Genomic DNA, 23,371 nt, shown 5'->3' with positions numbered 1-23,371 from the left:
CTGAAGTTATTGTGCACAGTGGATATTCATTAAACACCTTGGGAGAAGCATGGAAAAGTGGGGTAGACAGAGACAGGTCTCGCCCGTGCAGATTTATTGACCTGTAGGGTAGCCTGCTTCCTGTGGAAGCTCTCATCGCCGTAGACCGACAGTTCTCCTGGTGGGAAAACGGAGGCTTGTAAAAGTGAAATAAGTCATCCATGCGCGGATGCCTTTGAGAGCTTTGGAGTCACGTGACCTGTGATCCTCATACTTCTGTCATCCTTGCTGGACACCTTCGGTCAAATCTGCTCTGAGACCCCAGTGGTGGCTCAGTAAGACGGGACAACAATAGTGCCTCCCTCCCTCCCTGGCTGTGGCCACTGGGAACATCTCGATGTGTGCATCCCATTGGTGTCAGCCCTCCAGGAGGACACCAGGGAGGGGAACTGCCAGGTATGAGAATCCCGGTGCTGTGGTCATGACCAGCACCAAAGGTCCTAATACTGTTCAGATTTTATCAGTCTGGAAGGATTATCCTGCCGGGTGGTTATAAAGTTTATAACATCATTCTGCCAATGTTTCCTCACGCAACTGCACATCCTTCCTAAATATAATCTGCACTGGACATACTATAGTTTACACGGCTATTGTGTAGTTTATAAAAGCACCCCTAATTTCTCCATAAGTAATAAATCTTAGAATCACCCCGACCTTTCAGAATAATAAAAACTAGTGGATGTACTTGAGTATAATTTTTTTTTTCTGTATTGTCTTATTCTGGGACAAATTCCCAGGAATGGAATTATTTGATGAAAGTGTACAGGGGAAAGAAATGTTCTGTGTGTGGGAGTCGTGGCTTGTGGTGGAAGGGAACTGAAGAGAGTCAGGAAGGGGGAAGTTTGCCTTCCTCATTTCTGTCCGTTTGTGGGCTCTGAAGTGATAGCAACAGCGTGGGCAGAGGTGAAGGGTCAGACGCTGGCTAGGGTCCAGATCCAGGGGCTGTGGTTTTCTTCCTGGTTCCCTGAAAGTTCTGAAGATGAGGTTCAGCACTGACATGAACCCCTCCTTCATAGAAGACCTGCCAGAGTTGTAGCATAAATCCCGGTGCTCTCACTGGAAGGAGCAGAGGTGTCGCATGGAGACAGGCTTTGGGTTTGGCGTCACCTTCACAGACTCACTGTGCTCTTACTGTGTTCCGGGATTTATGTATACCGTCTCATCTTCATCGGCAGCGTGAGGAGAGAGAGTTGTCACCTCAGCTTAAGGTGCTGGGACCAAAGCTTTATAGTCCGTTAGTAAGCAGCAACAGCAAGACTAGGATCCAGGCTGAGTGTCTCCAGTAGCCAATCCCGCCTCCTGGAAAGATCAGTTACATACCAACGCCTGGGTGGTTAAGGAACAGATATTGACAGAATTCAGGGAAGACTGAGGTGGGCCAGGATGGAGGCAGACAAGGAGGGATCCACAGGGCTCCTTATGTCCCACCATCCTTATCTAGCAACAGGAGCTGGTAAAGCCCAAAGTGAGATCCCTGGCTGGCACTGTGTTCCTGGCACATCACTAGTGTGTCCTTCAGATCCAGTGTGGGGTTTATGAAAAAGGCTTCTCCTGGGTAGAGAACGTAGTCAACCAGCCATCCCCAGAGAGCTGTTGTCTCTGTGGCCGTGGGAAGTGGGAAGCCAGTGTCTCAGCCACAGCTACACATTTAACAGGATGGAACGTTCCGTGCCCGGTGCAAAGAAAAGCATTGTTAATCTGTTTTCATAACATGGTCGTGAACTTCTAGGAAAGCGCAGTTGGAGATAGCCAAGAGTCAGACGCCATAACCAGACAGCTGCACGCTTTGCTTCTAAAATGTCAGGGTCAAGAGGTGAGAAATGGGTGTGCTCACTTTGTAAATAACCTGTGTGTATGTGATCTAAAACAAAAGTGCAGACCAAGGTCAGAGCCCCAAAGCAGTGAAGGCACAGAGAGCTTAGAGAATTGTCTATTCTTGTAATACACAATCTTACTGAACAATTGGATTTGTAAGGTCCTGTGAATCAACTCTAAGCTTAACATCCAAAGCAGGACTTAATTATCGATTATGTATATGACAAAACCTTATAGGGTTATTGCTTTGTGCCAGGTCCTGTGCACGGCACTGGTGACTTGGGACCCTGCCTCTGGCTCTTAGGTTGTTGATAACTGGCCCAGGCTGTGACACAGCGTACTGTGTGGCCAGACAGAGATGCTCCTGGTTACGTTAATGAACACCACACACCACCTCTCCTCTGCCCTGAGGATCTATACCAGGCCCGCTTCTCTGCTGTGGCAAGGGGGCAGGGCATGAAGAACTTCGTCTTCTGGATGGACAACAGCTCCAGAAAAGCATCCATATATCAAAGCCCCACCCCCATTGTGCCCCTTCTTCCCCACATGTGGAATTTTTCCTGGGGCAGAGGAAGGTCACAATTGCATCCAACTTTTAGTTCAACTCTTTATTGTAAGGTTACTATAAGTTCAGATACAGCTGTAAGGAATAATATTGGAATATCACTGGTACGCTTTTTCTACCTTGCCCTACAGTAGTATCTTGTAAAATTTTAGTATGAATAAAGTAGCATAGTAACATTAGTGTAATCCACTCTCTGTTCAGATTTTCCAAATTTTCCTTACAGTTTGACTCTACTTACAATGGGTTTATATCCCCCTTATGGTAAGAAGAAAGTATTTTAAGTCAAAACTGTGTTTACAATCAAGTATCACAGTGTATGGTGAAATGCGGGCGTGATCTGATGGTGTGGTTTACGTGGCAGTGTGGCTTACGTGGCAGTGTGGCTTTCTGCCTCTGCCTAGCATAGCAAGAGAGTGTTGAACTGCTAACTGCTAGCTCAGGAAAAGATGAAAATTCAAAGCACACAGGGGCCATCGAGACGGCTAGGTGGATAAAGGCGCTTGCTGCCATGCCTGACAACCTGCATCTGATCCCCCAAATCCACATGATGGAAAGAGAGAACGGACTCCACCCGGCAAGTTATCCCTTGCCTTCCACATCCACAAATGTGGCATATGCTTCCCCCGCACAAAAGGAATAAATGAATGTTTTTAAAAATTCAAGGCACTGTTTCTACTGAATGCACATTGCTTTTGTGTCTTTGTGAAGTGGAAAAATCGTAAGTGAAGCCATCATAAATTGAGACCATCTGCACATATCACTGTGTGTGCAACTTAGTTCTGAGTTATTTCATTACCTGCATAATTCTACTCATCACCACTCTTAAGATTCAGAATGGGCCGGGCGGTGGTGCTGGGTGGTGGTGGCGCATGCCTTTAATCCCAGCACTTGGGAGGCAGAGACAGGCCTGGTCTATAGAGATCCAGGAAAGGCACAAAGCTACACAGAGAAACCCTGTCTCGAAAAATCAAAAAAAAAAAAAAAAAAAAAAAAAGATTCAGAATGGTTCCATCACTATGGGAGCCCTCATGTGGCCCTTCAGAAGTAACCATACCCATCAATCACCTACGACCATCCTTTGGGGACTCATCTAAGCTGTTGTGTAGAAGTAGTTTGCGCTCCTTTATTGTCCAGTGTGTTCCATCATATGGATGTTTATTCACCCGTTTGGACACCTGAGCTGTTCTGGTTTATGTTGTTATCAATAAACCTGCCATGAGTATTTGTGGATCAGTATCTGTATAAACATGTTTACTTTTCTCTGGGATAAATGCCCAGGGATGCGATTGCTAGGTCAGATGGTTTTGCAGATTTTAGTTTTATCAAACCTACACTACTTGGGCTGATGGTATAAACTTGTAATCCTACTAAGGATTTTGAGGCAGGGAGGCTCGTAAGTGGAGGATCATAAGTTCAAGGTCAGCCTGGGCAACTTGGTAAGAACTTGTTTCAAAAAAATTATTTTAGAAAGAGGGCTGGACACACACCTCAGTGGTGGAGCAGCTCCTAGCCCATGTGAGACCCTCTGTTCAACCCCCAGTACCACAAACAACAAAGGCAAGCAAGCAGAACAACTGGCAAACTGCTGTTTAGAGAGGTCAAGCCACTTTCCGTTCTTATCAGTGATGTGTGGATTACCTGGTTTCTCCACATCTGTGCCAGCATTCCCTATCTATAGTTCTTATTTTAGCCATCTGGTCAACCTATAGTGACATCTCCTTGTGGTTTTAATTTGCATTGCCCTTAGAGCTAATGATGTCGAACTTAATGTCACGTTCATTTTCCATTCTTGTAGCCTCTTCAGTGAAATGTCCTTCACATCTTTCACCTCTTCTGAGTTGGATCATTAATTTTTTTATGGCTTTGTTTTGATAATTCTTTTTTAATTACCAGCTCTTCTTCTTCGAACCAACTTTATGGTTAGTGCTATCATTACTTGATGATATGAGCTGCCTTGTTTATCATATTCATTTGTATATGTAGCAAAAGGCATACTGAACACTAAGTCTGGGGTTGCAAAAGAGGATTTATTTTTACACTTGTTTTTTATGTCTGTCTACCAGTTACACACACACACACCCACACACACACACACACACACACACACACACACACACACACACGCTACTACTTTGGGGAATTCTTTATTTCCCAACATTTTTTAGATATTTACTATATCTATAGATGAGTGTTTTGCTCCATGTTTGTATATATATCAGAAGGTGTTAGATCCCCTGAAACAGAAGGTTATGAACCACAAGGTGGGTGCTGGGAACTGAACTCAGGTCCTCTAGAAAGAGCAACAAGTTCTCTTATCCACTGAGCCATCTCCAGCCACTATTTAAAACAAACAAACAAACAAACAAACTTTATTTTGTTTTGTTTTCAGACAGGGTCTCACTATGTAGCCCTGGCTGTCCAGGAACTGACTATGTAAACCAGGCTGGACTCAAACTCACAGAAATCCTCCTGTTTCTGCCTCTCAGGTGCTGGGATTAAAGACATGCACCACCACACCCAGCTCTTTGGGGGAATTCTTCATTCTCATCCTTGTTAGATCCATGGTTCTGTTAATATTTTCTCCATCTTTTCATCTTCACAAGGCCGTTCACAAAGCAACAGTTTCAGACTTTGATGAGGTAAAATGCAGTTTTGTTCTTGTTAAATAGCCTCAGGTCTGCACGCAGGCAGAAGTTGGAGCAGAGCTCCAGAACCTCTGAAGGCAGCCTGTAGAATCTCCTTTGATAGTAATGGCTCTTGGGAATCTGTAACATGAATCATTGTGTTTGCTTTAACAGGCACTGGGAATATTGGGAGGCGAGTCTCTAGCCTGCTGAGTCCATTTCAGTCTTCCCGCTTTGCTGTGTGTTTCCTTTTGTTATCTGCTATTCCTCTTGATGTTGCCAAGTGGAAGTTTTGGGCTTCTGTGCCAGATCATCGCTGATTGCAAACAAATGCCGGAAATTGTTTCCTTATAGTCATATGGAATATGCTATATCAGAAACTAACTGTAAGAGTGATCCTTTGCAGTTGGCAATAAACCAGGTAGTTAAAATTGGAGCTTCTTGCTTGTAATAGGCCAGGCAGGTTTGGGGCCCCAACCTAAACATTTTCAAATTTTCCTATCAGCTATATATGGGATCATAATGTATTTGCTTTGAGCTATTTGAATAAACTTTTAAATCTGAGTTATTCTTTCTTTTGCTCTATCTCTAAACCTTGAGGACGAGCCCTGGTTTTAGTTTGATAAATCTCTTCCCCAAAGGGGATACTTTCTGTATACTTTAATTAAAGTGGGAAATGAAAAGGAGTAACATTTTCCTTCATAAGAGGCTTGCTTTTTCTCTAACAAATCAGACCTCAGGTACTGCCAGACTGAGACACCCTGAGAGGTATGAATCATGAGAAGACCGTGTCCTTTCTTGATCCTACCTCTGTGTCCAGAACGTGACAACCTTGGCCCCCGTAGTGAGTTTGGGGGAGAGGAGCCTGTCTCCTCAGACTAGATAGGGTGCCCCTTCATGATATCCTTCTCCTTTTACACTCCAAAGATCAATAACAGAGCCTGTCACACGCGGCAAAGGTGCTCAACAAAATAATTAGAAATTCAGAACTTCAGTAACTACTTGGTATCTCGAAATTAATAACATTCTTTGTTCAGATAATTTTGTTTTCTCATCCTTCTGAGGATCTTTTTGCTTATTCCTTGGTTGTTTCTTAAAACCCTGCTATCTATAAAATAAGTAGATACTGAAAAACTGTCGGATTCATCCATCCATCTGTCATCCATCCATCCATCCATCCATCCATCCATCCACCCACCCACCCATCCATCCATCCATCCACCCACCCACCCACCCACCCACCCATCCACCCATCCATCCATCCACCCATCCATCCATCCATCCATCCATCCATCCATCCATCCATCCACCCACCTACCCACTAAGCATGTCTTGAATACTGTGTTAAGAACTGTCAGGAATAGATACACTTATCTAGAAGAAGGCATAGTCCTTTCCATCTGGTAAACTAGAATTTGAGGAGGGGAATAGAAGTCATCTCCTGAAATATTTAAATAACATAAGACACTGTAGCTTTCACAACTCAAATCAGTACAGGCAATAATTAAACCGTTCACGGGAGGCCACCTCATACAGGCCACCCGCAAAAGCCCCAGCAATGGAGTGGCCTGAGACCACTCCATGTCCCTACCAGCGTTCTCTGTCCGTGTGCCCTCCATCCACAGATCTTGCTTTCTCTCAAGCAGATGCCCTTTTCTCCTTCTTTATGCCCACACTCAACACTGAACGCTGTATTGTTCAGGATTCTTTAGGTTATATGAGTCAGGAACCTAAGCAAAAAGAGGAGCGCACTGCTCCGCAATTCCGGAAAGAAGGTCTAGGCATGGCTAGGGTGGTGGAGCCACTGTCAAGATGGCCGCCAGCAGCCTCTTACCCACCTGTCTGGACAGACCACTTCTGGCTGACCAGCTAGATGTGATAGCGGTGTTTACACCAGCTCCCAATAAGGTCTTGGGAGATTTGGCAGTTTGGATTTGGATCTCTTGGAACCTAGCCACCATGTCAAGGAATCTAACCAGCCTCATGCAGAGAGGAGGTTGTTGGAAGAGACTGTAAGGCAGTAAAGCATTTAATTAAAAAATATATATATATGAACGTAAAAACTGGGAGAGGGTTTGGCCAGCCCTTGCTTCCCCCCACCCCCACTCACCTGATACAGCTGGAGCTACCTTGAACCCTCTAGTCCCAGCAATGCCACAGAGGACTGAGGAAAGCCACCTCCCCAGGAGGGCTGGCCAAACCTCACTTGTGAACCAATGAAAGGCAGTTACCATTGTGGGCCAGTCCTTCCAGAACAGTTTGTCACCCAGCAGAAGGGGATGGGAAAGGCAGCCTCTGGTGCTCCTACAAGCCAAGGAGGAGCCTTCCTCCAGGTCCTGGCTCTCCTTGTCCAGGGAGGGTGCTTGTGTCTGTGAAGTAGCAAGAACGTTCATCATGGCAACAGCTTATACTTACCCAGTTTAGCAATATCCACTGAAGGTGAGTTTCACCCCCGCCCCACCCCCCACCCCTCCCATCGCCCCCACTCTCCACCCCCCATCCCCCCACCCCCGCCCAGGGCCAGCCAGTCTCATGGGTGACTCTGATTGGTTGTGACTAAGTCATGTGACCCTATGGCGCCCCCCCTCACCTAAACCATTTCTCTCCTTAGGTGCTGCTGGTATTGCCTCCAAAGGAAGGGATGGTCTGTTTTCTCTTTGGGTCTTCCCCCCAGAGGAGAGCCAGATGGTGATGAATAACTCTTGTTTTCTTTCTTTCCTCTTTCTTTTTCTCCTGGGGAGCTTGCTATCGTGCTATCTAATTTATATATTTAAAAAGACATACTTTGTATGAGTGCCCAGCAGAACAGCTCGTGGGCAACCGGCTTATGAAATAAACCTAAAGGATCTTAATAAATAAATAAATAAATAAATAAATAAATAAATAAATAAATAACATGTTCTGTCGACTGAGATGTGAGTGAGCCAGATAGTTTTGTTTTGGTTTTTCCAGACAGGGTTTCTCCGTGGAATTTTGGTGCCTGTCCTGGAACTCACTCTGTAGCCCAGGCTGGCCTCGAACTCACAGAGATCCGCCTGGCTCTGCCTCCTGAGTGCTGGGATTAAAGGCGTGTGCCACCACCTCGCTGAGCCAGATAGTTTTGATTCATCTTTCTCAGTAAGAGTCAACATTCCATCGTGGACCTCTGAGGAACACCAACCTGGATATAGAAATCAAAATTAGATGCCTGCTAGAGCACAGACCAAGACCCCTCTGTGGCTTGTCACAGCATACTGGACTTTCTAAATGCGCGCGCGCGCGCGCACACACACAGACAGACAGACAGACACACACACAGACACAGACACACACACACACACACACACACACACACACACACACACAGCCTACATACGTACTTCTATAGTTCTAAGTAGCTGGGGGGACAAGTCCAGAATCAGATGGCAGATGGAGATGAGGAGAAAAACCCACAGATGATCCGTTAGGTTTTTTAGAAGGATCTTTGAAAGATTAGGTTGGCATAATGACTTATAATAACTTGACAGTAATGGGCCATCAGTCGAGCTTTATTATCTGCAAAGTCTGACGAAGGCTTATTGGAGAAGGTACTAGTGACTTGAATTCCAAGCTTAGGGATAAAACTGTCACTTTTTTTTTTTTTTTTTTCTTCTGAGAGGGTCTTTCTGCATAGCTCTGACTATCCTGGAACTCACTCTGTAGACCAGGCTGGCCTCAAACTCGAGATCCGCCTGCCTCTGCCTCCTGAGTGCTGGGATTAAAGGTGTGCATCACAATGCCTGGCTACTGCCCTTAAATTTTTAATATTGAAAGAGTGCGTGTGTGTGTGTGTGTGTGTGTGTGTGTGTGTGTGTGTGTGTGTGTGTATAGAGATAGTCACTTGTTAGAGAGACCAGAGTGTTATACTACCTCTTCATCTCCCCATCAGGAACTACCCTGAAAGTTAGGTTTACATTGTTGGTGTGTTTCTCAACAATTTTCATGGAATAACTTTGTTTTCTTAGAGAAATAAGTTGTTTGTTTCCCTATACTTGAATTTTTAGTATTTTTAGTCTCTGTACATTGAACACAGAATGCTTGCAGGATTCTGTGCCTTGCTTTTTTGTTTCCCAGGATTGTTTGTGAAATTCACCCAAATTGTTTTGTTGTTTTTTTAAGCAGGGGTTCAGTCTGTGATTCGTGTTCTCGCTTTACTATTTCTTTTCATAGACGGAAGCATGTTTTTAATGCTGTTAAATATTTACAGTTTATGCTTTTAGAAACCTGCTTTTTATGACTTGAGATAAAAATGATCTCCAATGTCTTTTGAGAGATTGAAGTTTTTTCCTTTGTCTTTAAAAAATAATTTTACATTTATTGTGTGTGTGTGTGTGTGTGTGTGTGTGTGTGTGTGTGTGTGTTTCTTGCTGTGAAGAGACACCATGACTACAGCAACTCTTTTTTTTTTTTTTTAAGTTTTTTGAGACAGGGTTTCTTTGTGTAGTTTTGGAGCCTGTCCTGGAACTCACTCTGTAGACCAGGCTGGCCTCGAACTCACAGAGATCCGCCTGCCTCTGCCTCCCGAGTGCTGGGATTAAAGGCATGGGCCACCAAGTCTGCTGTGTGGCAACTCTTATAAAGGAAAACATTTAATGGAGGCAGGCTTACAGGTTCAGAGGTTTAGTCCTTTACCTTCATGCAGGCAGACACGGTGCTGGAGAAGGAGCTGAGAGTTCTGCATCTTGACCCAAAGGCAGCAATTGTGTTCTACACGGGGCATAGTTGACCATATAAGACCTCAAAGCCCCCCTCCATAGTGACACACTTCCTCTGGCATCGCCACACCTACCCCAACAAGGCCACACCTCCTAATAGTGCCACTCCCTATGGGCCAAGCATTCAAACACAGGAGTCTGTGGGGGCCATACCCCTTCAAACCACCTCAGTGTGATGGACACACAGTTGCCAAGGTGCATGTGTGAGGGCCACAGGACAGCTTTGGAGAAACGATTCTCTCCGTCCACCATGTGGGTTCCAGGCATTGAATTCTGACCATCAGGCTTGTTGATAAGCTTTTACTCTCCAAGCCTCATATTTTTGTTTTGATTTGGTTTTTGTTGCTGTTGCTGTTTTTTTGTTTTTTCATCTTGCCTAGCACTGATTTTTTGTGTATGTTGTGAGGTGGTGGTGGGGGTGTCTGTCTTTTCCTCTTTTGTGAAAGGCAAATCATGCCACACAATGTCTTCAAGAATTTCCAAATCTTTTGTCTTCATCCGGGTGAAACTCCAAGTTCTAAAAGTGGCCCGGAAGCCCCTGGAGGATCTCATCCTCTGAGACAGCCCCCTCCCACCTCATCTTCGATGCTTCTGAGGGAACGTGGTCCTCCTTGCTCTTCCTTGAACCCCCCCCTCAGATGTGCCTGCTGGAAGACTCTTGACTGGTTTATTGTCTATGTCAATTTCTAAATTCCTACATATCTTAGTCAGTGTTCCATCATGGTCAGACACACTGACCATGGCTTATAAAACTCCTAAAAGATTTAATTGGTACTTGCTTACAATTTCAGAGTTTCAGTCCATTGTCGTCATGGTGGGAAGCATGGCGACATGCAGGCAGACATGGTGCTGAGGACGTACCTGAGAGTCCTATGTCCAGATCCACAGGCAGCAGGGAGAGACACTGGGCTTGGAATGGACTTTTGAAACCTCAAAGCCCACCCCCAGTGACGCACTTCCTCTAACAAGACCACACCCCCTAATTATTTCAAATAGCGCCACGCCCTGGTGGCCAAGCCTTCAAATCTATGAGCCTATGGGTCATTCTCATTCAAACCACCACACTGTGTTGCTGTCTCCCTCATTGCCCAAGTCTCTGCTCAAATACTGGCCTATCACAGAATCTTCTCTGGACATCATAACTAAAAATCACACACACACACACACACACACACACACACACACACACACAATCTCTATTTTACGCTTGGAAGAATTTACCTGAAAATCTCTCTGGGCCTGGTGTAGGGGTGTGAGTGAGTGTATGTGAATGTGTGTGTAAGTTTTTTTTTTTTTTTAATGTCTTTAGGTTTCTGATTCTTCTTAAGTTTTAATAATTTACTCCTACTTTTTGCATAGTTAATATGTGACCACGGAACACACACATAAGATGCATACATAATAAAAAAATGAACAAACAAAAAGCCACCGGTCTTCCAGCCACCCAGGCCTCTGCTGACTTCGGTTGCTTGTTCAATTATTTCTGCAGTTCTTGTCAGAAATAAGCCGTGTGTGTGTGTGTGTGTGTGTGTGTGTGTGTGTGTGTGTGTGTGTGTTTGTGTGTACCTTTATTCACGGATACATACTGCATTTTTTATGAATGGTAGAACACCATATATTATTCTGCACCTGGCTTTTTTCCCACTTAACTATATAATGGGGTCATCACGTGAGTTAGACTTGCCAATGACTCTGCCGGGTGGCCATGCCTTGCTCCCTTTGTGAATGACACGTAGGTCATCCCCAGTCTCTGTAAGGGCCTCTGAGCCTGTCCCTTACCTATCTATTGTTCATCAGTGCTTTCCCAGGGCAACCAGACCTCTTAGACTTCCATCCTGCTCCTGGTTCAGGAACCCCAGCAGCTTGCCAAACACCCACAGAACAAAGCTGAACTCCTTCACGTTGAAAGTACAGTCCCACACAGTCTCCATTCTTCTACCTCGTACCTCTGAGCCTGAAGACGCCCGCCCCCTAAGCCGATGCCTTGAGGTTTTTTTCCAAAGGAGCACTCCTGTTTTCTCTCGGCCACCCAGGGGACAAACACCTCCTCCCCTCCCTGGAGGCAGGTCACAGTGCACTCTGGGCCTGTGGCGGCTCAGCGATTTTAAACCCGCCAACCTAGTCTCAGTGTGCCGTCCAGCATAACCAGATCTTGTGCGGTGAATTTGGGGTTAGGCAACTGATAGCGAGTCCATTACCAATCAGTACTTTTTCTATTTGGATTCCAAATTCCACTGGGACCAGAGGACGCTGAAGTGAAAAGACATGTCCGGACATCAAGGTAGTTTACGACCCAGTGAGTCACACAAGCACAATTAAGCTACACAACACAGTGGAAGTGTGGCTCCGTGGAATCCTAGGTTGGGAAGACGTCCCCTCCCTCCTGCAATCCTTAGCCCACCGTCCAGGTCCGGGGCGGCTGCCCAGTGAGCATGCCTGTTGCATGAAGAGTGTACTAAAAGGAAGCCCTGAAGGCAGCCGTCAACCTCCTGTCCTCAAAGCCATCTTTTATCACACTCAAATGGGTCCCCAACCTGTGCCGCCGCCGCCGACGCCGTCGCTACCCTGAGCAGGGGGGCGGCGTGGGAGCGCGTGGGCCCCGGGCGGCTGAGCCGGGAACCTGGAGCGGGTCTGGGCGCCGCGCGGGGCGCAGGGGCGGGGAGCGGGGAAGGGGCGGAGACTGTCGGCCGCCTCCCCCCAGCGGCGGCGGCGGCGGCGGCGGCGGTGCAGGGCCGCGCGCGCGGGGTGTCGGCAAGCAGCTGCAGCCGCCCGCGCCACCCCCTCGGCCGCGGCTCCCGGGCGAGCGAGGGTGAGCCGAGCACGGCGGGCAGCTGCCACCCGGCGCCGTGCTGAGCGGAGCGGAGTGGAGCGGCGGCCCCCCTCCCCGGAGAACGCAAAGTTGCCCAGTCTAAAGCGCAGACATGCCGGGCAGCGACACGGCGCTCACCGTGGACCGGACCTACTCGGATCCCGGCCGGCACCACCGCTGCAAGAGCCGGGTGAGGGCGCGCACGGGGCGGGCGCGCGGGGGTGCGAGCCGGTAGGGAGGGGGCGCGGGTCGAGCCGGAGACGCCGAGCCGTGGAGCCCCATCGCCGGGCTTCTCCCGGCCGGGAAGGTCGAAAGAAACCTGCGGCCCGGGGGACCCTGGGGGCCACCGCTGGAATGGGAGGCTAGCCAGCCTACACTGCCACCCCGGCTCCGCGACGGCGTCTCCCCGCCAGGGAGCGCACGCTGCCGGCACCCGGGACTCCCAGGGTCTGGCTTAGGGCACCGCCACCTGCGGGGCTCGGCGTGGCTGCTGCATCCCCAGCCTAGCAGCCGAGTCCCCTGCACCGTGCGCCCCAGACGCGCTGCCAAAAAATAAAATAAAATAAAATCAAAAGTCCGTTTCGGCTGCGCGGACGCTCCGGAGTTGGGAGCCGTGCAGAGCGGGCGCCTTCGCCGCGGTTTGCAGCGTAATTTGCTGTTGCTGATTTTGGCTGTGAGCGAAAATAGCTCTTCTGAGCAAGCTGTGGAGACCGGCCCTGGAGGGCTTCAGTATCGAGACGGAGGCCGCAGCCCCAGCCCTGGGCCCTCCTGGGGAACACCTTCCCTCCTGGGCAGCTCAAGTGTCCAGGCGAGAGGGGGCTCCCAAATCCCTTCTCCAGAACCTTGGCTGATTCAAGTGCCATTTGAAACGGCATCTCCTCCACTCTGGCAGGGGATACCTGGAGTTGTTCTCTGAGCTTCCCAACTTCTGACTTGTCCAAGGAACTGGATATTTCGGTGTCAGCTGCCCTGTATAAAGTGGGTCGGGGTAGAACAGGCGTAGTTTCTACCCCATCACCTCCAAGTTCTATTGACCAGCCAGATCAAAGTTGCGGCCGTAAGTGACAGGCGTGTGCCGGGGTCCCTCATACGGAATGGGGGTGTGCAGTCATAATTTGAAAGCGTAATCGATTGCCCCAGAAGTGGCATGCTAGCCTTTCTCTCTTCACTTTAGCGCCTCTTAATCAATCTAAGAAAATGATTTTCTCTTTTTACACAAATTTAATGTGTTTGGTGGAATCGCTCCTGCATCGACCGACTCTTGCCGAGTTTCTTTAAGAGTTTCCTAACAAATGCACTAGGCAAGTATTCCAAAAACTCCATTTGGAGAAAAAATAATAATAATTCGGGTTTTGGTGACCTGCAGCCAGAAGTGTGTTTGGGAGGGTGACGGCTCATGAACACAGCCCACTGAAGGAACGGCCTTTTTCTAGAGCTTTGGTCATGGGGGTGGGGATGGGTAAAGTTAACATTGCGGTTGGCAGGAGGACTTGCGACCTTAAAATAATTTGAGAGCCTGGATTGCCACAATTCAGTGATCTCCCTAAGCAGCAGAGTTAGTAATGTTTCAGGGAGGGTGGTGAGCTTCTTAACAAAACTCATGGGGCGAGCTCTCCAAGATTCAAGCTTTGCTGCCAATCGGATGGGAACCCGGGTGCTCACATACTTGGGTGGGAAGTGGAAAGGAGCTGAGCTGCAGACTGGAGTGTCTTTTCCTCACCACTCAATTCTCAGGAACTGTGTGAGAAACCTCTTGTGGGAAGGGGAATTGCTTATGTTCTTTTAAATGGTGCTTAGGATCGTATTTGTTACATTATCAGGGAGATGCCCGATTTGTGAAACTGAGTGTGTGCGATGTTGTGTATACTGATTGTTCTACAGTACTAGCCCATTGAGCAGATGAAATCTGGTGAGGACTAGAAAATAACCAGAGGGAAGAGGGCCAGAGTTGAGCAGGCCCAGATCACACACACAGTTCAACACCCGTCCTAGAGATCCCAGTTTAGCCTTCTAGACTGTTTGCTTTTGGTTTTTGTTTGTTGTTGTGGCTGTTGTTCAGGGGTTGTTTTTAAAACAAGGTCTCACTGTGTAGCCCAGGCTGTCCTTGAATCCGTGATCCTCTGGCCTAGCTTCTGAGTGCTGGAATTACAGGTACGCACCGCCCGGCCTGGTGTTTTTGTTTTCCTGTGGCGATATCAAGGTATCCGGAGAACTAATATAAGAACTTTTCTCTAGAGGGGCTGGTGTAATTTTGCATCCCTCCTCAAGGCTGCACTAAGCCTGCTCTAATGAAGGCATGGCCAAAGCAATTTTGCTGTTGCAGAGAGTACCATCCCACCAGGTGATCTAGCTGCTCCTCTGCAGAACTCAATTGGACGTAGCTATAAAAAAAAGCATCTTCCCCTTAACACCCAGAGAAGTATGCTGTGCAAAAAGACAACACCAAATGGCACCAGGGCTTAATTTCTTGATGTTCCTCTCTCTCTCTCTCCTTGGAAATAAACTAGGATTTAAAAAGAATCCCTGTAGTCCGTCTCCTCTGGCAAACTAGCTTCCCTTTTAAAATGCTGATAATTACTGGGGTGGATGTGTGGAGGTGACTAACCCTTCAGGAATCTGTAGTTTCCTCCCAAGAACACCTTGTTGATTAACAAGTGGGTCATTTAAAAGATTCAAAATCTTTTACCCATCGAGGGTAAAAGAACATACACACACGGATACTGGGCTTTCTTAAGCCTTTGAGACTAAATGGTTGTGAGATGGAGGACCACTCTGATACTACAGAGGTCTGTTTTTATAGCCAGGCAGATTAATCTACATTATCTACCCCCCCCACCTCCCGCTTCCAAAAATGTGGTTTAACTAATGATGTTTCTGGTTGTCGCTAAGCTAAAACGTCAGAGTCATTCATATTTTTCAACTTCTTTTTTTGTAAAACTCAAAAACTGATGCTTATTAACTTGACAGACGTAACTAACACCTTTCCACTTTGAAAGAAAGAGCATGCGTAATTAGAGCCTGCATTTTTATTCCCCGTGTGTGTGTGTGTGTGTGTGTGTGTGTGTGTGTGTGTGTGTCCTAGATAGTCCAAGCCTATATTAACATTATAGGCTTTCTGCCTTCCGCACCTGAACTGGTTTTCGGCGATTGTGTGTGAGTCCAGGTTTGGTTTTGTTTCATTAGTTACTTCTCACTTTCAGTGTTCCCCAATGCCACCTCTTCAGCCACTGGCTGCCGCAGTGAACTGCTGGGGCAGACATAGCTCCCACCTGGGTGATGACCAGGACAAGGCCCTAGACAACTTTCAGAGGCTCCAGTCTCCACTGTGTGGAACAGGTCAATCAGTCCATTCTTCACCTAGTGGATATGACTCTTAAATAAGAATTTCCTTGTGTGTTTGTGTTTGTGGTTTTTTTGTTTTTTGTTTGTTTGTTTGTTTTTGGTTTTTTCGAGACAGGATTTCTCTGTGTAGCTTTGGTGCTTTTCCTGGAACTCGCTCTGTAGCCCAGGCTGGCCTCGAACTCACAGAGATCCGCCTGCCTCTGCCTCCCGAGTGCTGGGATTAAAGGCGTGCGCCACCACCGCCCGGCCCATGTGTTTTTTGTTTTTTTTTTTTAATGAAGAGTTATATGATCCAAATGTTACTGTTTTCCTCTGTATGTAAAAGGAGTTTTTGTTTTTTTTTTTCCTTGCCATTGTAATGCCACTTGGCATTACTGTGTTACTGTCCCCTATGACACCGCCAGCCACTGGGCTTTCTTTGTCTTCTCTGCCATTGCCACTTAGGACCTCCAAGGAAGGGCCAGATTGTTTTTCCTACAGACTGACCTTCATTACGCCTACCCCCACTCTAGTGTGGACGGCTACTCTGGGACTTGGACCCTGTAATCATTCTGCACCCCGTAGTTTCTTCTTCTGCCACAGTAGGGATCTCCTAAGGCATGGACGCAATCATGCCTATAAAATGCGAGGCGCATAATAAGAACCCAGTAGGTGGTAAACTTACTTTGCTTATTTGTGTACAATGTTAGCAGGAGGGTCCATAAGCTTGGAAATGGAAAGACTCCTAATTTTGTGACAAACCCCCACTGAGCATCTTTTGTGCCCACCAGCTGTGGTCCCGGGCATCCGGAAGAATGTGATATAAGTTAACAGTCTGGGCTCACTGGTAGCTTGCTTGCTGCCCGGTGAGTGTATCTTCCTTATACCGTGGCCCACAGCGGTATAGCCGCCTCTTTCACAGATGGAATTGGTCCTAATAAATACAAAGGTATCCGACATCTAAAGTAAAACCTGTGTGGGGCCTGAAGGCCACCTGTCACGCATTTTGAAGTGCTCTGCGATTGGAAACATTCCCAGTGGGTGATGAGTAATGGCCAGAGGCTGCCAGGGTATCGTGGCCCCTCCCACAGTGGAGCTGGCTGGCTGAGCGGTGAGTAGATTGCCTGCGCGTTCCCGGGCAGGAAGTAGGACAGATAGAAGCAGACTTTTGTAGGTGCCACTGACCTAGGGAGGCGACAGACTGAGTAGTTTACGAGGACTGTTTTAATCAGTGAGTTCTTTCATTCTCCAGTTCAGCAAAGAGACTGAGGGACGGTGAGTGTCTCGAGTCAGGATGTGTTTACGTTAGGAAGGGCAGGTTGATGGCACCTATGGTTTTTTTGTTTTTGTTTTTGAGCTATGCTTTCCCGCAGGCTCACTGGCTCGCCCTTAGAGAAGAAAGACTTGCCAGCCTCCAGCAGCAGCTCACACATGCCTGTCACATCCGCCGCACAGCACCGTGACAGCTGCTGCTACCAAGTTGGATCTCGGAATATGTTTTCCTTTAGACACTTCCTGAATTCCCAGAGCCAAGACCCAGAGTCCCAGATGAAAATTACCCACATCTCCGGGAGAAGCTGCAGTGTTTTTAGAAGCTCGCTGTTTCTTAATTGTGTTTTTGTGTTTTCAGCGGAGGGGGTGGTGAGAGAGAAGGAAGAGAGAGCTATGAATCACCCCGTACCGTGAATCAGAGTTAGGACTGTTCATTCCCTCTAAAAGGAACGTCAGGATACATGCCGTGGGCATCATCTAGCCACTGCGTGGATGTGGAAGGGGTTCGCGTTGAAGGGAAACAGTGGACTTGTTGAGCGTTTTTCTTCAAGGAGGAAAAAACACGCGTGAAAAGAACGTAGTAACAAGAATAGCTAGTGTCTACCGATGGCTTCATAGACACCAAAATTAGTCAGTGCTTCAGTTTCAAGCTCTCCCTAATCCTCTAACTGGAGGAGCTTGGTCTTAAGTACTTTCCTGGTGGCTCCTGGGGTGAGTGCAGGAGAGCAGCGTGGTAAACCCAATAAATGTGTTAAGCAGCTCAGTCTTGATGGACCATTTGGCGGCTTTGGGACAGATGTGTATGGCACCTCCTCACTTGTGTGTTCCAGATTTTTATGACATGCTCCTTTCTAGTCTAGTCTTTTGTACCGAGTCCTGTATTCCAAGTAAACTTTTTTGTTTTGTTTTTGGCTGTCCTGGAACTCACTCTGTAGACCAGGCTGGCCTCGGACTCACGGAGATCCACCTGGCTCTGCCTCCCGAGTGCTGGGATTAAAGGTGTGTGCCCCCACTACTCAGCTCCAAGTAAACTTTTGAATGAATGATATGGAATGAAAATTCATGAACTTCTTATGATGCTGAGGCTAAGAATTTTGTTTAGGAGTTTGGAGACGTTTTAAAGGGCATTAAGTAAGATCATGGTTTAAGATCATGAGAGCGGGTCTGGAGAGATGGCTCGGAGGTTAAGAGCACTGGCTGCTCTTTCGGGGACTCTGGTCTGAGTCTCAGTACCCTCGTGGCAGCTCACAACCACCTGGAACTCTGGTTCCAGGGGACTTGACACCCTCTTCTGGCTTCTAAGGACACTGCACACGTGTGGTGGCACAAACATGCGTGCAGGCAAAGCACCCATATATATATATGCTATTTATTTATATATGTTTAATATATATTAAAATATATATATATATATTAATTAGGGAACTGCATTTTAGCCTGATACCTGGTCTTCAGAGGGTGGCCACTGACGTGCATGGTGGAAGTGGTTGTTCCTGTGAGCATGGAGTTCAGAAGGTGCCTGCAAATCTGTGGTTCCTGACTGGGATGTATGGTCACCCCTATTCTTCGTGCCATACATTTGGTCGCCAGGCAATCTTCTGGGAAGTCCCTCGGAACGAGTCACCACCTCTTGTGTTTCCCTCACCACACTTTGGGGAAGTATACTAGAGTGGTTCCCGCTGCTGATTCTGGGGTCTCCACCTTTGTGGGACCTCCACAGTGTACCCGTGGGCGTGTTCTCCAAGTTACCTTTCTACGGAAGCCGCTGGGGTACTTCCCTTGGAGAACTGTTGCGTAAATGAGATGCTCCAGCAGGAACCAGTAGCATCCGGTCCAATAACTGCTAGGTGATCAGTGAGTGCTAGGGTGGAGAGGGCTGGCCTGAAAACAGCCAGCAGCAGACCGCCACTTTGGGAACCGCCTCTGTGTGGAGGCCGCAGGTGGGATTTCCAGCACTTTGCACACTCTGCAGAGGCCAGATCTTTTCCATGATGGCTTCTGGAAATGCATTGCATTTGGGGTTGGTCCTCTCTTGCCTCAGCTCTAAGGGTGTGTGAGGAGCTTGATGAAGGGCAATTTAGATTAGCTGGGAAAACAGTGACCCAGTGACCACACTGGGACCTTTATGGGGTCCTTTACTTTGCTGGACTGGTAGCCCGTACTTGATATATGGTGCAAGGTTGGGAGTTTAGACTCCAAGGTTCACCATGTTAGAGCTTGAAGAGAATCCATATAAATTATATATGAGTGTAATATACGTATGTGTGTGTGTATATATATATATATACACACATACATATATATTATATATATAATATATATATATACACACACACACACAATTTTGTGCTGGGGATTGAACTTAGGGCCTTGTGTATGCTAAACACCTGCTCTGCCATTGACCCACACAACCCAGCACCCTGGAAGGGAATTTAGACATTAACTCCAGACCATTCCATTCTCAGAAGTAGAAAAGTGTGTCGCTCAAACTATAACCAGTAAAATTATGTAACTAATACAGACTGGAACTCATCATTTCCCATCTGTTTTCTTAATGGGGAATCCCTTAAAAAATAATTGCTTAAAAATGTATATGTATATTTAAAACAAATATATTTCAAATATGTATTTTAAATTATATATATATATATATATATATATATATATATATATATACATATATATGTTTTTTGAGACAAGGTTTCTCTGTGTAGCTTTTGGAGTCTGTCCTGGAACTCGCTCTGTAGACCAGGCTGGCCTCGAACTCACGGAGATCTGATCCACCTGCCTCTGCCTCCCGAGTGCTGGGATTAAAGGCATGCACCACCACCGCCCGGCTCAAGTTATATATTTTAAAATATACACTGTGTATACAGCTGGGGCTTGAACTCGGGCCCTACCAAGTTAATTGCTAAATTCTATAGGAAGATTATCTTAACACTAGGGAGAATGCACATAAAATTATTTCCAGTGGAGGAACTTGGGAGGGGCCTCACTGGGTAAGAACAATTGCTGTGAAAATGAGAGGACTTGAGTTTAATTCATGTTAATAACCTGTGTAGACTCCGCATGGCCTAGAAGCCTATAGCTCTGGAGTTACGGGGCAGAGACAGGCAGATCCTGGGAGCACACTTGCCTGCCCGTCTAGCTGCGAGGAAACAGCAAGCTTCACATTCAGTCAGAGACCTTGTCTTAAAAAGATAAAAGTGGAGGCTGGTGGGGTGGCTCAGTGGGCCGCGGTGCTTGCTGCCAAGCCTGATAACCTGGGTTTGATCCCTGACACCCACATAGTGAAAGGGGAGAACCAGTGCCCACAAGGTGCCTTTTGATCTTCATGTATTGCTGTGGCACACATATGCCCTCCCCCAAATGAATATAAATAAATGTAATTCTAAAATCAAAGAAAAACGTAAGGGGGGGGACACCTGAGGTCTTTCTCTGTTTGTAAATGCACCCCCACACACCACAACCCCAGACCCTACACCCCCACACCCCACACCCCCAGACCCTACACCCCCACCCCCCACAACCCCCCACTCCCACACCCCCACACCCCAGACCCCACACCCACACACCCCACAACCCCACACTCCACACCCCCACACCCCACAACCACACACCCCCACACCCCACACCCACACACCCCACACCCCACAACCACACACCCCACACCCACACCCCACACCACCACACCCCACACTCCCACACCCACACACCACACCCCACACCCCCACAACCCATACCCATACATGAGCATAGACCCCACCACAAACACAGTTCTCTTCAGTGAAGAATTAGTTGAATGGACTTAAAACCGCGGGACTCTTCTAGGTGATAATAAGTGTTGGAGTGAGTGAGTGTTAGATCAGTAGCCTGCTGAGTTTGTTTGCAGTTTTGTGGGGGAGGCAGAAGCCGCAGCTAATGCGTAGAGAGCCACGTGGCTGCACTGGATTCTCGCCACTTAAAAACCCTCTTTCTTGAGGCCCCTTCCAAGGATCGTAGCGTTTTCAATATACAGTTTTGTGAAATGAGCTCATCCTCCTCGTGGCCTTCTGCCAGCTGGGACAGGAAGTGGGGAATGATGCACAGATGCATAAGCCAGCTGGGACAGGAAGTAGGGAACGATGCACAGATGCACAAGCCGTTTAGTGCACTGTGCATTCTGCAGGCATGCCGTTGGAGATCCGTCCCATCCAAGTACTGTCTCCTCGGAAGCATTTGGTTCTGTGAGCCTCCCATCCAGAGAATCTTCTCGCGCCTCCTGTTTTCAGTATACAGACTGAATGTCCGGTGCCTGGAATGCTCCAAAAGTGGTCCAGAGTTTGGGTTTTCTTGTGATTCTGGAATATTTGTGTATACATCATAAAACACCTTGGGCGTGGCACACAAGTCTAAACTTGAAATTCGTTTAGGTTTCACACACACCTGTATACATTTCGAAGATCATTTTATGTCGTGTTTGATGTACCTGTGTTTTGATGGTGACCCATCACATAATGTTCAGGTTTGACATTTTCTGCTTCTTGCATCATGTCAGTATTCAAAATTAAGATTTTAGAGTATTTTGAGTTTTTTATTAAGAACATTCAACCTACATTTAACTGTTTTCGCAGCTAAGCCTTAAAACCAAATCGAAACCTTCATCTGGTTCTTGCCTGGGGAGTGTATCCCCTGCTCCATGGCGAGGGGGGATGGGCAAAGCATCTAATGGCCTGTTGAGATTGGCACATGCAGTGTCAGCCCCCAGTGACCCTCTGAGGGAGAATCTGGGTGACTTCTGCCATGTACACTGACTAGGTCCCAACCTAGCCAGACATTTCTACCTAAGTGCCACACCTCCATGGACCTCCAAGTCTGTTTGTCGGATGTAATTCTCTCTCACTTCCTCGCATTCCTAGTGAATATTTTCCGAGGCGGCCAGTCTCCAGGCCACATTCCTGGCACACTTCCTCAGCCACTTACTTCCCCCACAGCATCAGAGGGACACTTCTTAAATGCCCACCTACTTCTTTAGCTGCGACGCCGCTCTCCCAGCAGATCTCAAAGGGGTGGTTGAGAGTGTGGACTTTAGCCGGGCGGTGGTGGTGCACGCCTTTAATCCCAGCAGTTGGGAGGCAGAGGCAGGTGGATCTCTGTGAGTTCCAGGCCAGCCTGGGCTACAGAGTGAGTTCCTGGAAAGGCACCAAAGCTACACAGAGAAACCCTGTCTCAAAAAACCGAAAAAGAAGAAAGAAAAGAAAAGAGTGTAGACTTGAGTTAAACTGGAATGTCACCTCTACCTACCAGCTGTGCGAGCAGCCCCCGGAAGTGGCGTGGCGTTGGAGAACTTTGACAGGTACCATTGAGTCATTTCACGGTCTACCACGGAGTTTTCCAGACTTCCGTCCTCCCCGTACCACCCCCATACAGCTTGATGCCACCACACTATTATTGACTTAATATTTTCCAGTCGGCTCACTCTTTAAAACTTACATTTATTTTAAAAAACATCAGTGTGACTCTGCTAGCTAAATGCTGTCTGAATTTGAGGCCCTCGGTCCCAAGGGTGAGTGATAAGCAAGCGTTGGGGCTTTTCTGGGGAGACTCCACCTGCCTTTATCCTGGACTGGATCAGCTGGATTGGGGTGAGGCTTGAAGAAAGAAACCTCCTCACTCCTACCCTGTCATTTAAGGCTTCAGTCGTAGGCCATCTGAAGGGATTCAGAATCATTAAGAAAAGCGCTAGACTCTGTGCAGCTGGCCCCCCATCCCTGCCTGAAACATCTAGGGGACATATGACCTAGTAGATGCTTAGAGCGCGTTTTCCCAACTGCCCAATAGGAAACTCAAATCCAGATTTCAGTGGAACTAAGATGTTGAATTGCGCTCTCTCTCTCTCTCTCTCTCTCTCTCTCTCTCTCTCTCTCTCTCTGTTTTCTTTTTTCCTGTGGCCTTGGTTTGATTGTGTGTTTGTGTTTGAATTATATACACTGACGATCGGTACTTCAACAAGGTTTCTCAACTTCACAGTGGAATGAAAGCATACCCAAATAACCCGTCCAGGTCTCTCTTTTAGTACAGTATCCAGTCGATTACACGGGCTATTTGGCAGTGTCTTTCAGCATAGGCTTCATAAAATGAGTTTCTCTCCCTGTAGGTATCTGTGAGGGTCGTGAGCATGTTCACATCCCGAGGCTAAGCTGTTTGGAAGGTC

The 23,371-nt window shown here is 47.4% G+C and overlaps 1 protein-coding gene and 1 non-coding gene across 2 annotated transcripts in view; one reads left to right on the top strand and one right to left on the bottom strand.

Annotated features, from left to right (window-relative positions):
* Window positions 1-4,381: 4,381 nt before the first annotated feature.
* On the bottom strand, window positions 4,382-4,507 carry LOC131895425 (small nucleolar RNA SNORA40). Its single transcript, XR_009375179.1, has one exon. It is a non-coding gene; the product is annotated as a small nucleolar RNA SNORA40 (small nucleolar RNA).
* Window positions 4,508-12,556: 8,049 nt separating this feature from the next.
* The window catches only part of Tmcc3 (transmembrane and coiled-coil domain family 3), a 72,269-nt gene continuing 61,454 nt past the window's right edge, over window positions 12,557-23,371 (top strand). The window contains exon 1 of the mRNA XM_059245540.1: window positions 12,557-12,775. Coding sequence (XP_059101523.1) covers window positions 12,698-12,775 — 78 coding nt within the window. The 5' untranslated portion in view covers window positions 12,557-12,697. The remainder of the gene's footprint in view (window positions 12,776-23,371) is intronic.

The sequence above is a fragment of the Peromyscus eremicus genome, chromosome 18 (assembly GCF_949786415.1).
Source record: "Peromyscus eremicus chromosome 18, PerEre_H2_v1, whole genome shotgun sequence".
Taxonomy (NCBI): domain Eukaryota; kingdom Metazoa; phylum Chordata; class Mammalia; order Rodentia; family Cricetidae; genus Peromyscus; species Peromyscus eremicus.
This window is presented reverse-complemented; position numbering and strand designations above follow the sequence as displayed.